Source organism: Podarcis filfolensis, assembly GCF_964270895.1.
Source record: "Podarcis filfolensis genome assembly, chromosome: 17".
Lineage (NCBI taxonomy): Eukaryota > Metazoa > Chordata > Lepidosauria > Squamata > Lacertidae > Podarcis > Podarcis filfolensis.
In genome coordinates, this window is record NC_139621.1 from 34,067,726 (window position 1) to 34,083,188 (window position 15,463).

At 43.4% G+C, this 15,463-nt stretch overlaps 1 protein-coding gene across 1 annotated transcript; it reads right to left on the bottom strand.

The window, feature by feature from the left end:
* Nucleotides 1–985: 985 nt before the first annotated feature.
* Nucleotides 986–14,775, bottom strand: SMU1 (SMU1 DNA replication regulator and spliceosomal factor). Its single transcript, XM_083593562.1, has 12 exons — nucleotides 14,624–14,775; nucleotides 13,715–13,925; nucleotides 12,643–12,795; nucleotides 10,545–10,655; nucleotides 9,841–9,969; nucleotides 7,688–7,807; nucleotides 6,313–6,429; nucleotides 4,876–5,003; nucleotides 4,670–4,796; nucleotides 3,735–3,902; nucleotides 3,182–3,334; nucleotides 986–1,997 (listed from the first exon to the last, which is right to left on the bottom strand). Exons 1-12 carry the CDS (start codon nucleotides 14,647–14,649, stop codon nucleotides 1,899–1,901), a joined length of 1,542 nt encoding a protein of 513 aa, XP_083449688.1. The 5' UTR covers nucleotides 14,650–14,775; the 3' UTR covers nucleotides 986–1,898.
* Nucleotides 14,776–15,463: the final 688 nt, after the last annotated feature.

Here is a 15,463-nt window from a genome sequence, read left to right on the forward strand (position 1 = left end):
AGCTGCCTATTCCTGCATTGGAGGAGGTTGGACTAGATGATCCTCGGTGTTCCTTCCAACTCTATGATTCTAGGTACCACCTCATGCAGATAGGACACTTCTCTTTTAAAATGGAAGGGTGGATAGTGAGGTTGAACAAGCATAACTTTCCCCCAAGCCAATTCAAAACAGGCAAAAATGCCAGCCAGCATAGCTAATGGGATAAGGAATTATGGGGGTTGTAGTCCTATCTCTGCTCCAGAAGAGCTTAGCTGGCTTTGCCTTTCCACCCAAACACTGCAATATTAGCATGTTTATATTGGTCTGTTGGATATGTAGCAAAGCTGTCCTATTTCTCTCTCTACTGTACAGTGGTACCTCGGGTTAAGTACTTCATTCATTCCGGAGGTCCGTATTTCACCTGAAACTGGTCTTAACCTGAAGCGCCGCTTTAGCTAATGGGGCCTCCTGCTGCTGCCGCGCCGCAGCCCAATTTCTGTTCTCATCCTGAAGCAAAGTTCTTAACCTGAAGCACTATTTCTGGGTTAGCGGAGTCTGTAACCTGAAGCATCTGTAACCCGAGGTACCACTGTACTGTAGAAGAATTGGATAAGAGAACCTGCTCACAGCTGTCCCTGGGTGGGAAGGAACTACCAACCTGGTTAACAGCCAGGCGCACTGTCCCATTGCACCAGATACGTGCTTAATGATTTGCTTTATAAAGGACAACCCTTGGTTAAAATTACACATAAGGCAACAGTGTTAAACAGCCTCAACATATGTAAGCATAATTAGTTCATGCACCAGATAACTGCAGGTTATCAGGTGAGAATCCTAGTCACATTTCGAACGCTAAGTGGCTGCTTGCACTGCAGTGCAGTACAAAGAGATCCAGCAACTGACAGCAGCTGTTTTGACAACAGTGACCATTCCCAGGGCTGGAAAACAGCCTTTACAGTAGAATCTCAAGTTCAAAAAGGAAAGCTAGACCCCTACTACTCAAGTATTTGTAGTAATACTTTATTGTAGAATAGACACACTTAAAAAATAAAGTACCACCAAACAAATCGCTCCAAATAAAAGCTACACAAGTCTAGAAATCAGAAAATGACCACTGAACAAGTTTGATAATCAGTCAAGGTGGCTTCAGATCAAGACCAGACACTAGATGAGGCTTATTTACTAGGACAATAAGCAAGATTGACTAAAGCTCACACATATTTTGGAACATTGCAAAAAGAAATCTATAAAACTATATTTTCTAAGCTAATCCAGACAAAGCTATATTTTAAAAGGAGAATAAAGTCAAATGTGTTACCCAGAGCAGAAAACTCCACAAGAACGTTACTGGGTATTCATTTTGAGAAGTTCAGAAGATTTATCCACTCCCCAGCCAAAGTTAAAGGCTTTGAAGCCCCATGCCTCTTAATGGACCGTATTCTCTTCTTAACATGTCCATTAAAACTGATGGAATTTTAAAAAGCTTAGCTTTGGCAAGAAATGTGTCTGTTTTAAGTAGAATACACCTTATTTCCATGGGATAGTTGGGACAGAACATGGATGAAATCAATTTCACAGAAACACCAAATGTTTGCTTTTCTTCACTTTGCCTTAGCCAGAACAATATTTACATTTAACATTCATTCAATTAAAACAAACAGGAAATACATCTTAAAGGATTTTTTTTCCTTTGCAGCAAAGTGCTACACCGGGGCAAGCAACTAGCAAATATTCTACTAACTGGATTTATTGCATTTATTTGCAATAAATAAATTGCAAATTTATTGGGACATCTTAATATGAAATTTATATTCAGCTGAGATAACTTCTGGACCTCCTAGGAACTGAAAACCACCCCGCAATGCACTGTGCCATTGCATTCAAGATCTCCATGAACTGGAGGGAATTAAAAAATCAGTTTATGGTTTCCAGAGTTTCAGCAGCCCATCTTCACTATAGGTAGCAATCAAGTTCTGGTGGGGATGGTGAGCGATACCAATAACATCCTTTTCGTGTACCTGGGTGTAAAAGAAAGTTAATTAATCTTTCCTAGAATTTAACTCGAAATCTGCAAGGGTGAAGGGTGAAGACATAGTATTAACATCCCAGAAATAATTTGTACATCCTGCCCAGTTCATAGTGAGGGATATATATGCCTGATAATGTTCTTCTAAAGCAGGCTTATCGGAAGTCATTTGCCAGGTAGTTCATGTGTATACATCTTTGCAGAAGAAAAGTAGGGGATAAGCCGCCTAGCAAAGATGCCATAGAGACGGCAGGTGTGGGGAAACTTTTCCATTGCAAGAGCTTCTCAATCCCTTCTGTACAATCTTGTGGGAGCTGCATGCCGGAGGTGGCTGTGGCCAGAGGCAAGAGGAGATGGAGCAATGAAAGGAATTTTACCTTTGTGCAGTAGGCTGGTTTCTACACACAATTACAGTGGTACCTTGGGTTAAGTACTTCATTCGTTCCGGAGGTCCGTACTTCACCTGAAACTGTTCTTAACCTGAAGCACCACTTTAGCTAATGGGGCCTCCTGCTGCCACCGCGCCGCTGGAGCACGATTTCTGTTCTCATCCTGACGCAAAGTTCTTAACCTTAAGCACTATTTCTGGGTTAGCGGAGTCTGTAACCTGAAGCGTATGTAACCTGAAGCGTCTGTAACCCAAGGTACCACTGTACATACACATCCCTCTCTCCATCTTCCACCTGGGCAAGCAGCAGGCACCATCAGAGTTCAAGGATGCATTCCAGCCAGGAAAAAGCCCTCAAGGAGGATGCAAAGCAGGGCTGGTGAGTGGAGTGACTAGGAAGGATGTGTGGTGTGGGGAGAGTTCTGGGGCCGCATAAGAGAGGCCTCAAGGGCGCATTTCACCTCCAGGCCTGGGATTCCCCATCCTTGCCATAGAAGAGGACAATACAGAGGTGACAAATACTGTCATACCTTGGGTTGAATGGGCTTGAGGTTGATTGAGCGCTTTTGGGTTGTGCTTCGTGGCAACCCGGAAGTAGTGGAGCGTGTTACTTTATGCAAACCGTTTCTCAGCCTTTTAGCTAAGATCAAGTGTAGGGGGACTAAAGCTTTGAGACAAGGTCTCACCTGCTTGCGGTAAAATTACAACTTCCAAACTGGGATCGGGTCATACCCAGCACTTTGTAAGGTGTTTACAAAGACGCACATGCTGCCGTCTCTGCTACTCACCGTCAAAGTTCTCTCCAGCTTGCCAGTCACTGTGCTGAAACAGTACAGCACAAAGTCTTCACCCACACAGTAGATCCACTCGCCTCGTGGAGAAAGGGCACAGCAGACAAAGTCACCACCTTCCCTCTTACCAGAGCTGAAGCTTCTCACAATCTACAAAGTCAATATATATTGGTATTTAAATCAGCTGCGCATTTGTTGGGTGAGTGAATTGCTTGAAATATACCGAAGGATCCCATAGATCAAACAACACATAATTAGACCTAAGGGAAAACAGAAGCAGCATAACCCTCAGGGATCCATCCCATATTCTCTGCTTCAGCACTGCTGAGAATGCTAATGAGAACAGGGCTTGCAATTATTATTTTTGGAGTCTAGAATATCAGACTTATTGAGTCCAGAATCCTATTTAGTCACAATGACTTACAAACAGCCCCACAAATCATTTAGAAAGGGAGAAGTGAAGGAATCTGGACTAAAGAAACAGAATCTTCCCAAATCCAAGAGGACGTGTTCCCAGTCATTTCAAACCTATTGTCCTCCGATAACATACCTGCCCCTGCATGTTCATAATGACAACTGTGTTTGATCTGTTGCAAACAACAAAGTGTTCCGGATTCTTAGGCAGCAAAACCACACTGTTGACGGTGATGTCTGTCCCAGCTGTGCTGCCGAGTGATTTGAAAGTGTTACAACACTCCGTAGTCTTCATATTCCAAACCTGGAAAACAGAACAAAGGAGAAAAGATCAGTACAGTCACGTAACATATATAAGCCCAGCTCCAGAGTTCTGTCACACCTTGGCAGCATGCCAAGAAATGGAATTCCAGGTTCTGCAGAATGATAGTAATGCTTCACGATATGGTGAGGACCACATCCCTTCAAAACATAGACATATAAATGTACTATACATTTTGGAAAGTTGCTTGTTTGCTATGCACGTTGACACTTCTTAAAATACAACGAAATTTGCATGGTGGCTCCTGTAATCAAGGAGCAGGTTTTCGTTTGTGTTTTGATACAGTTGGATGCCATTATGAATCATGGTGGCAGATTAAACTTTTCAGAATTGCACTGATTTTTTGTTTTGTTTTACGAGTTTAAAATAACGATGATGGTCTACTTTTTTATTTTAAAAAGCCAGTCCATAATTGGTGGTTAAGGTCTGGTACTGTTGGTACTGGTATTTAAAACAAGCCCCCCAAAAACACAACCTACTAAACAGCTGATTAATCAAATAAGTATATACAATGCTTCTAGAAAACAGCTTGGCTTCAACTATGGCATCCCTTCAGAGAAATGCTACTTCATAATATTTTAAGAAGCTGCAACAGGCAGAGAAGACTTGTGATATAGAAAGTATTAAATGCATGTTTTACTTCCGTAATCCAAGCTGATGAGAATTCTCTTTACAAAAATGAAATGAGCAAACACTTCAGCTAACCAAGCAAAATAAACAACTACCAAAGGCCAGTAGGCTGATCTTACCTTCACGGTGCCATCCGAAGACGCGCTGATAATATAATGCCCATCCTGTGTAAATGTGGCTTCGTTAACAAATGACGAATGACCACGAAATTCTTTGAGAGTCTTGCCAGACTTCAAGCCATGAATCCTGCCGCAGAATAAAAGCTATGTTAACGTCGCCCAACCAAGTAAGGCTGAATAGCAAAACTTAGCAAAACGAAAGGTACCTGATTGTCTGGTCAAAAGAGGCACTAAGAATCTGACTGCTGTCCTTTGAAAAACTCAGGCAGGTGACACCTTTGCTGTGTGCTCTTTCGAATCGCCTCAAACACTGCCCACTCTGAATCTTCCAAACCTGGGTAGAGGAGAGGGAAACAGAAAATCATGTGCAATTTATTTCTGTCCCTGGAAAGCCACCAACTTCAGGCTAGCTGGAATTTATTGTTATTGACTATTATAAAAACTTGAGAAGATCCTGCTGATTTTTCTTTTTCTTTTAACAAGACTCGTAAAGGAATTTTGTTAATTTCATTGTATCATTGTTTCTGTCCCTAGTTTATATACACCCCACCTATTTTAATTTATCGTATGTTAGAACTTGCATCATTTGGATGTTTTAATTTGTTCTTACTGGGTCTGCAACTGCATAATGAAACTGTGGTCTGCAAGAGAATCACAATCAGACAGACAGACTATTGTGAACCCCAAATTCTTGCCCATAGAGGAAGCTGCCCTAACATTTTTGCATGAGTTACTGCTATGGCCTTGCCTCCTTTCAAATCAGCTTCTGTCGAGTGAGAAGGTAAGGAATTCTGCTATGCCTCTCCGTCAGTTGTGATAGAATTGTTTGATGATTCCTGATGCAGAGAAGCAGCAGAATGACACCCTCCCCCAAGGGAGCTGTCTGTAATGTACCGTCATCAGGCACAGCTCCCTACCTACAAGCCTTCCTATCAGGAAAGAGACTGCAGAGACACTAGACCAGGGGAAGGCAAATTTTTTAAGCTGTGGGCCGGTCCACTGTCCCTCAGACCTTGTGGCAGGCCAGAGAAGCAGCACCGGGGAGGGTGGGGCTGGAAGAAGAGGCGAGGGGGGCAAGTAGTCCTCCTCTCCACCACCACCTTCAGCGCTTATCTTCCCTGGGGCTGCCGCCACCACCACCACCATCGCCATTGTTGCTGCTTCTGGGTAGAGGGACCTCGTCCGCTCCGCTCTCTGGCCCACAGGAGCACCAGGGTGGTGAAGGGAAGATGAGCGGCGCGAAAGGGCTGGCTCCAGAGAGGGGCTTCTTAAAATGGGGCTCGGCCAGCCCCCTTCCTCCTCTAGGCAGGGCGGGGAGAAGCCAGGAGGGAGGGAGGTGGTGCCGCTGCAGTGTGTGTGAGGGAGGGGGGATGGAATGGCGCAGCCCGAACGAACAGAAACCCCACGCTGATCCACGGACAGTCCATGGGCCAGATTCTGAAGGCAATTGGGCCTGATCCAGCCTGCGGGCCTTTAGTTTGCCGATCCCTGCGCTAGACCAATCTTACCCTTTCTGGGTATAACAGCGAATCTTGTTTTAATTCAGAAAGAAGTAGGCCTCAGCTCTCAGAAGTTTAGGAAACACGGCTCAAGATCACCTCTCTGGATCAGTTTTCTGTCCTCTCATTCCCCAAAGTGCATACCTTGATCTTCCCATCCTGCGCTCCAGTTGCCAGCATTTCTGTATCCCTACTGAAACACATGCATAGAACCGCATCATCCATCATCATGAAGTTATCCTGAGCTTGGTACTTCAGATCCTAGATGAAGTCATGAACAAAGGATCAGTCACTGAAGGAGAAACAAGAGCCACCGGGAGCAGCAATGCGTATAAGAGTCATACCAAAGGAGCTGACTTATTCATGTCTAAACAGTACTGTCTAATGGCGCTGGGGCCTAAACTACTGAGCCTTTTGGGCTTGCTGATCAGAAGGTCGGCGGTTCAAATCCCCACAACGGGGTGAGCTCCTGTTGCTCTGTCCCAGCTTCTCCCAACCTAGCAGTTTGAAAGCACACCAGTGCAAGTAGATAAATAGGTACTGCTGCGGCGGGAAGGTAAACGGCTTCTGCTGGAATGTCCCGTTGTGTCATAAATGGTTCAGTCATGCTGGCCACATGACCTGGAAAGCTGTCTGTGGACAAACGCCGGCTCCCTTAGCTGAAGTGAGATGACCGCCACAACCCCACAGATGCTTCTGACTGGACTTAACTGTCCAGGGGTCCTTTACCTTACTAATGTGACTAGCAGTGGAGCTCAAAGTTAGAAGCCTTTCTTAGGTCTTACACATGAGATTCTTTATAATAGAAGATGCTGAAGCCTGAATCTGGGGAGATTCAGGCTCTAGCATCTTCTTAATGCAATTAAATCAAGATTTAGTCTACCAAATCTAGCACTAGGTGTTACATGGTAAAAGCAGGATTCCCAAAAACGCTTGGTTTGGAAGCCTACATAACATCTTTGTCACTTGAGACCTATATTTTCAGAACCCACCCTATTTTTTGTGATTCCATTTTTCTTGTAATTTTACGTTTTAAATGTTTTTAGTGTTGTATTTCAAATTGCTGCAGACCGCCCTGGGACCTTGAACAAGTTGCTCAGTCTTGAAAATGATGCTGACAAGTGTCAAATTTGTATTGTTTTAAAATTCAAATGCACTGTGCCTTCAGAGTTCCTATTTGCACTCCAGTTCCATTGGGGAAACTACACAAATCATAAATGTTGCTTATTTACCTGAATTTAGTACCGTAAGCCCACAACTTACGTGGGGCTTATGTTCTGGGGGTCGCTCCTAATGCCAAAATTGTAGATAGTCAAAGCCCACTGGGTTCAAATGGTGGGTGGGATTGCCAAAGTTATTTCCCCCAGAATGTTGCCCCCTTCACTCCCCCCTTCCTTGTTTTATTTTATTGTCTAAATCTGAATGCGCACAAGTTAAATGAGTGCAAGCTAAGGGCTTTACTGTCAAAACACAAACTGTGTACTGAACAATCCACTTGAAAGGCCATGCAGTGTTTTACCTTCCTGATTTTGCCAGTGGTGAAGTTCCATACTTCAATGAACCCATCAACAGAGCCAGTGACCAGATACTGACCATCTGGGGAAAATCGAGCACACTCCACATGAGACTTCTGGCCAAACTGTTTTAAGGGAACAAAAAGAAGGATTTCACGCAATGCCAATTTCATATAAATAACCCTCTGACACTCGAATAGGATACTATCCTTGACTAAATAATGATAAAACAGCCCTCACATCACATTAAGTGCTCAAACTCTGTGGATATTTTAAAAATGCGCATCTCTTTCTGAATGAGGAAAAGTATCCACAATGCTTGCAGCATACAGATTTTGTACCAATTTAATATGAAATATTTATGAAAACCTAATTGGTGTTAACTTCCAGAAACTGAACTAAAATAGGTTGGATACAGATCTGTATTGCATAGCGTAGAGCTCCTGCTGGAGAAATGGAGCAGAGAGGTGGTTTTTGCCAATTCCTTCTTCTCCCGGCAGTGCCCTGAAAAGCTGCTCTGAGAGTAGGAACAAGTAAGAGGTAGTGCTTGCGAGAGAATTGGGGGAGATCATCTGACCCCCCTTCTCTAGCAAGAAGCCTCTGCTGGATCTCTGTCCCTTCTGCAAAAGGAAGAGGGCTTGGTGCTAGCAGAGGGGCAAATCTGGATTGAACCCAATTACTATGTATATGCTTTGGTTCATGGCTTTCAACCTAGCCAAAGAAAAAGTTACTTTCATCATAAAAATCCTATTTTATATTCTCCCTCTACAGGTGGATGGAAGGAATCAATCAATCACCATTTTGAGCAAGAAACATAACAAACCCATTTAGCATTCTTGTGTACATGTCTGGTATGCAAGTGAGTCAAAAAATGCATCTTTAATTTAACTTAATCTAATCATTTTAGTTTAATGACCTGTTTTATATCTTGTCTTTCCTCTCAAAGTAGCCCAGGGAGGCAAACACAGTCACTTAAAAAAATTTTAAAAAATCATTCTGAAACAGTTAAAACATTCTGAAAACAGGTAGGTAGCCGTGTTGGTCTGACGCAGTGGATATATATATATATATATATATATATATATATATATATATATATGGATATATATATATATATATATAAATTGTCCAGTAGCACCTTAGAGCCCAACTAAGTTTGTTCTTAGTATAAGTTTTCATGTGCATGTATCTGGAGAAGTGTGCATGCACATGAAAGCTTATACCAAGAACAAACTTAATTGGTCTCTAAGGTGCTACTGGACAATTTATTTCTTTTTATATATTCTAAAAACAGTTTCAGTTAAAATAATTATTTCATCCAGTGATCTCAGTTGATTTCTGGTCCAATATCAGCTACAAATATAAAAATGAGAAAGGCTACAAATGTGTTTCATCAACCTGCTTGTGTGTTTAAATATAGCAGGTATTCAGACCAAGGACTCAGCTACATTAGGTTTTTTAAAAAGCGTTTAAAATGCATTATAACACTATATCAGCAGATGGCAATGTAGAGATCCCATTATACGTGAGTTCCCATTATGAGGTTTATAACGTGTTTTCCTGAAGCATTTTTTTAATGTGTCTAGATCCAGCCCAAGTTCAATATGACTCAAAAGCCAGATGAAAAGATACGTCTATTTTGCATTTCATGCAACAGAATATACAAGATATATATAAATTGGCATCAATGAAAGAAAGTGTGATTTTCAGAGCTTGCGGGCATGCAAGGAGGATTTCAAAACTAATCACTAAAATGTAGGGGACTGAAAGTCAAGAGCCGTCAGCAATCTTGAATGTAACTGCAGGAAGCTCCTGCAGCCAATCGGAAGCCGCGGAAGCCCCGTCGGACGTTCAGCTTCCAAAAATAGTTTGCAAACCAGAACAGCCACTTCCAGGTTTGCGGCATTCGGGAGCCAAAACGTTCGAGAACTAAGCGAAAACCAAGGTACGACTGTACTGTATCCTTGATATTTTATTTAAATAAACTCCAGGTTTGTGCCCCGGGTTGGTGGGGCAGCCTTAGCAGCCTTCGGTGCTGCTAAGGCAGCCGTTTGACTTCACCCCTGGAGACGTACTCCATTGTCTCTCGAGACAGATGGATGCCAACAATTCAAGAAGAATCTGGCCCACTCCTCACAAGTGGTAATTAGGGACTCACCTTAATATGCCGACTCAGTTGTGTGGGGAACTTTTCCTCTTCAACATCTTTGACAGCTGCTTTGCCTCGGAACAAATCAATTGTCATACCAGGAGGAAGGAGTCCCTGGTGCTGTTGCCATTTCAGTGCCTGAGAAATCAAGACGATTAAAGCACAGATCTTGGTAACTCTTTAAATGATATTCCCTTACACTGGGAAGTTGAATCTCAAACATCAGCTGTAACCTTTCCTTAGCGGTAAAAACTTGCCTATGATCATCCACCTACACTGCAGAAAGGTCTGTGAACATAGATTTGTTCTTGAGACTAATTTATTAAATCTATCCCAGGAAAAGAATCTTTTGAAATGTGAACTGGAAGACTGTGGTTTTACTAAAACAAATTGTATTTAACTGAATAATACTAATAATAATAATAATAATAATAATTTATTATTTATATCCTGCCCATCTGGCTGGGTTTCCCCAGCCATTCTGGGCGGCTTCCAACAGAATATTAAAATAGAGTAACCTATTAAACATTAAAAGCTTCCCTAAACAGAGCTGCCTTCAGATGTCTTCTAAAAGTCAGATAGTTGTTTCTTTCCTTGACACCTGAAGGAAGGGTGTTCGACAGGGCGGGTGCCACTACTGAAAAGGCCCTCTGCATGGTTTCCTGTAACTTGGCTTCTCGCAGCGGGGGGGTGGGGTGGGGTGGGGAGAATACCTGTCCCAGCAACGCCATAAGACGAGATGGAGGCACAACACTGACTTCACCGGCCAAGGCTTGGGCAATAGCAGCTCTCCGCTTCTCTTTGCTGCTCCCATCAGGGTATGCCTAACACAGAACAACGGAATACCTCAGTTTAGTTTTCAAGGCTTGAAGGAACTTGGTAGGAGCAACTGTTCTAAAAAAGGCAAGACCCTTCCCAGTTTGAATGAAGTAAAGCTACTTATCCAACAGGTATCAATCTGTTTTGTTCATTAAGGCAAAGCAGAGATTTGTACTGCTTCCATCTCCCATAAACTTAGACCAGAAAAGCAAAGAGTGGAAGGCATCATTTGGAGCACAGCAAACACAAGGGAAGAAGGTCTCCACAAGTCCACAACCCAATAATAATAATAATAATAATTTATACCCCACCCATCTGGCTGGGTTTCCCTAGCCACTCTGGGCGGCTTCCAGCAGAATATTAAAATACAATGATTCACCCAGTATTAAAAGCTTCCCTAAACAGGGCTGCCTTCAGATGTCTTCTAAAAGTCTGATAGTTGTTTATTGCTTTGACATCTGATGGGAGGGCGTTCCACAGGGCGGGTGCCACTACCAAGAAGTCCCTCTGCCTGGTTCCCTGTAACTTCACTTCTCACAGTGAGGGAACTGCCAGAAGGCCCTCGGCGCTGGAGCTCAGTGTCCGGGCAGAATGATGGAGGTGGAGACGCTCCTTCAGGTATACAGGACCGAGGCCGTTTAGGGCTTTAAAGGTCAGCACCAACACTTTGAATTGTGCTCGGAAATGTACTGGGAGCCAAAGTAGGTCTTTCAAGACTGGTGTTATGTGGTCTTGGGGGCCACTCCCAGTCACCAATCTAGCTGCCGCATTCTGGATTAGTTGTAGTTAACGGGTCACCTTCAAAGGCAGCCCCATGTAAAGTGCATTTCAATAGTCCAAGCTGGAGATAACCAGAGCATGCACCACTCTGACAAGACAGTCTGTGGGCAGGTAGGGTCTCAGCCTGCGTACCAGATGGAGCTGGTAGACAGCTGCCCTGGACACAGAATTAACCTGTGCCTCCATGGGCAGCTGTGAGTCCAGAATGACTCCCAGGCTGTGCACCTGGTCCTTCAGAGGCACAGTTATCCTATTCAGGACCAGGGAGTCCCCCAGAACCGCCTGCCCCGTCCCTCAGAAACAGTACTTTTGTCTTGTCAGGATTCAACCTCAATCTGTTAGCTGCCATTCATCCTCCAACCGCCTCCAGACACTCACACAGGACCTTCACCGCCTTCACTGGTTCCCATTGAAAAGAGAGGTAGAGAACCCCCAAATGAGGCCTGATGGTACCAACCCAACACTCGCATGCCACTTACTCAAAAAAGCAAATTGCTGGCAACATTAGGCATCATTTCTGATGGATCGTAAAATTGAAGGGGACCTTGGAGGCAAACTAGTCTAATGCCCTACTCACTATAGGCTACAGCATTCGCAGTAGATGGCTGTCCAGTCTCTGTCCAAAGACTTTCAATGAGGGAGAGCTGGGAGAGCCCATTATCCATCAAGGTAACTTCCATTATCAATTGAAAGGGTATATAACACATACAGTGGTACCTTGGTTCTCAAATGCCTTGGTACTCAAACAACTTGGAACCCAAACACTGCAAACCTGCAAGTAAGTGTTCCAGTTCACGAACTTTTTTGGAAGCCGAAAGTGCTCCATTTTGAGTGTTACGCTTCCGATTTGAGTGCCACACTTCCGTTTTGAGTGTTACGCTGAGGTCTGTTTTTGCTATTTTGCGTTTTTGCGGCTCTTTTTTTGTGACTATGTGGAACCCAGTTCAGCTACTGATTGACTGATTGTGTGACTGCAATACACTGTTTCCTGCTTTCATTTTATGGATCAATGGTCTCGTTAGATAGTAAAATTCATGTTAAATTGCTATTTTAGGGGTTGTTTTTAAAAGTCTGGAATGGATTAATCCATTTTGCATTACTTTCTATGGGAAAGCATGCCTTGGTTTTAGAACGGACTTCAGGAACGGATTAAGTTTGAGAACCAAGGTACCACTGTATATAAAAACAGATTTTTGATTAGTATAGGTATACCTCACGAGGATCAAAATAGGACCTGGCCAAAAGGTTTTCAAGGTGGATGTAACGCTCTGGCTGAGTTTGCTTTAGCATGATCATTGGGTCAGTTTGTCTCAGGAGAGATCTGGCAGCACCCAATTCACGAAGCTCTATCAATTCCAAAACTACCTGAAATATCAGAAGAAAAATAGCATTAGTAAGCAGCATTAATGTTTAACGTGGTACGCATATTCAGTATAAGAGTAAGCTGCACAAACAGAAGATCAAAGTTTCAGGCAACTTAAGTATGCAGGTTTCAGAAATGGAGAAGTGGTTCAGATAACCAAAATCCGTATCTTACTCAGTTGGCCTTTATAATGCAAGGATTAGTCAACTGATACTAGGAGAGTCACCCCTAAACCCCACCTGAATGCATCAAGCACCAGATTAATATGCTTCTAGCATCTACCTAGTCTCACTATATGAGACTCCATTTATGATATGAGGCTAGTTTTTTGAATTACAGGTAAGAGTACAAACAGATGCCTTTCCTTCACCACAGACACAAATGACACTGATGTGGAAACAACAGAATTTGAGGCTATAATATTCTCATCAGCATGTGATGATGGGAAACAGTTCTAGATATACCGTGCTCCCCATCTACAGTTTGGTTGGTATTTAGTAGGAGAGGGCGATTACTAGTATGATTGAGAAATAGTACCCTTATGAGCCACCATACCTCTAGGAGACAGGTGAATAATTATTCTGACAGCCTTTTAAAAACTGAGAATTTAACAGCATTTTAATGCCACTGTTATTTTTCAATACATGTATTTTAAATGCTTAACTTTTTAATGAACTTGCAATGAATTTCCTTGCAAAACATATTAGTGTAAAAATAAAAATAAAACAGCAAACATCAGAAAAAGTTGGTTCAACTGTTCTCAGACCTAATATTTTAGTCTTAGTTGGAACCCATTACATCTTCACAGAGATAAAACTATAAATGCAGAGGTACAGAGAAAAAGACAATCCATTTATTTTCTGGTGAATGATAAAGGTGCTATCAGACATGAACTAATATTACTGCAAAAAGGGTGCTTACCTGCTCATACAGATCAATAAGTGTTTTGTCTGGTAGTTTTAATGACTGTATTGCCTGCAGTACTGTGTCCCAATGGCCACTGTTAATATCTGCAACAAAACTCTCAATGCTGTCCACTGTGTTCAGTGACACTGTGGTCTCTTCCTGTAGAGTGGCCAAGGCACGATGCAGACTGTTCTCCTTCAGGTACTGCATAATCAGTCGGATAACACTGAGCGAAATAAACAGGAGGAACAATTAATTTTGTATGCGTATGCAGTCCTCTAGGGCATATACAGACCAATATGGGGTGGGGGGTGGGAATACAGCAGCCGATGCATAAGCAATCCATTTCCCCAAACTTATCAGATCCTGGTTCAAAAAAGCTAAGAGGTGCACTCAAGACTTAGAAGACCCCACGATGATTATGGAATGAGAATTGGGAGATTTACGGCTTGTGATGCCATAAAGGAAAATTTTCTAAAGATGGTACCACTGTATGTTTTTACTGTAATTTTATTGGTGTTAGACACCCTGAGCCCGGCTCTGGCCGGGGTATAAATTATTATTATTATTATTATTATTATTATTATTATTATTATTATTTAGCTTATACGTAAATCCGGCACTGGGTTTAGACCACAGCGCCACCCGCGGCCCTAAGAGACCACGAGGGTCATCTAGTCCAACCGCCTGCAGGACTGCGCGTGTGGCCTCAGAGCAAATGCACCCGCAACGAGTACCAGCAACTGCAACCAAGCTACGAAAAAGGTCCCTCGGCAGCCCGGGAGCGGGGGCTGTTTTAAGCTGACGGGCACGAGCAAGAAGCGGGTCTGCCGGAAGAGGACAAAGGCGCGGGCGCGGAAGGGGCCTGGCGCCGAGGCACGAAAGCAGCGCCGCCCGCTCCCCGAGCCCAGCCAGGGAACTCACTCCGACGACTCGATTTCGATCGACATGATGAACTAACGGCCCCTCGCCGCCCGGAGAACTCCAAACCCAGGCGCACAGCAACAAGCCGCCACTTCCGCCCAGCCACTTCCGCCGCGCACATCCGCTTCCGGGGTCATGCCCCCTCATGCGACCTATCGCGACCCTCATAGACTTATGGCGGTAGACTCCCGAGGTATATGGAATTCCGGGTTCCTTTACACTCTTCCCCCCCCCCCAGCCCAGCCACACTTTCAAAATGAAAATTTGCCGATTCTCCCCCTCCCACATCGGTAAGAAATACATTGGAAAACGCAACTAGGATTGTTCCCAGGACCACTCGATGCCCTTGCCCTCGTTTTGAAAAGATGCCAATCACAATTCTGCAATTAAAAAAAAATGTTTCTGATACTATGCTACAGTGAAATGTTTTAGATATTGGTTTGCCCTTGAATCTTCCCTGCTATTCGCTCCTGCCACACCGATGTGGGGCATAACAATACCTACCCCCACACACCTCCAGAGTGGAAATAAGAAATACGCATTGAATTCAATCAATGGAAATTGCTTTCGAGCTTTTATGTATAGCAACCCCTCTCCAGACTATAAAGGGAAATTTCAACATGGAACTGCTCGGTTATACTTCGGTTAGACGTTAACTTAATCGGTACTTATGATATTATGTTGTGGCAATCTGCTGCTGTGGAAACAGGTAATTGTGGTGTCTTACAGAAAACAAGAAAAAAGCTTTCCCCAGAGTCCGTTTCATCAGATGAAGTGAAATCCTGCATTGAAAGGAAATATATACACACACAGCTGTGGTGGGGGCCGGAATGTAGAAGA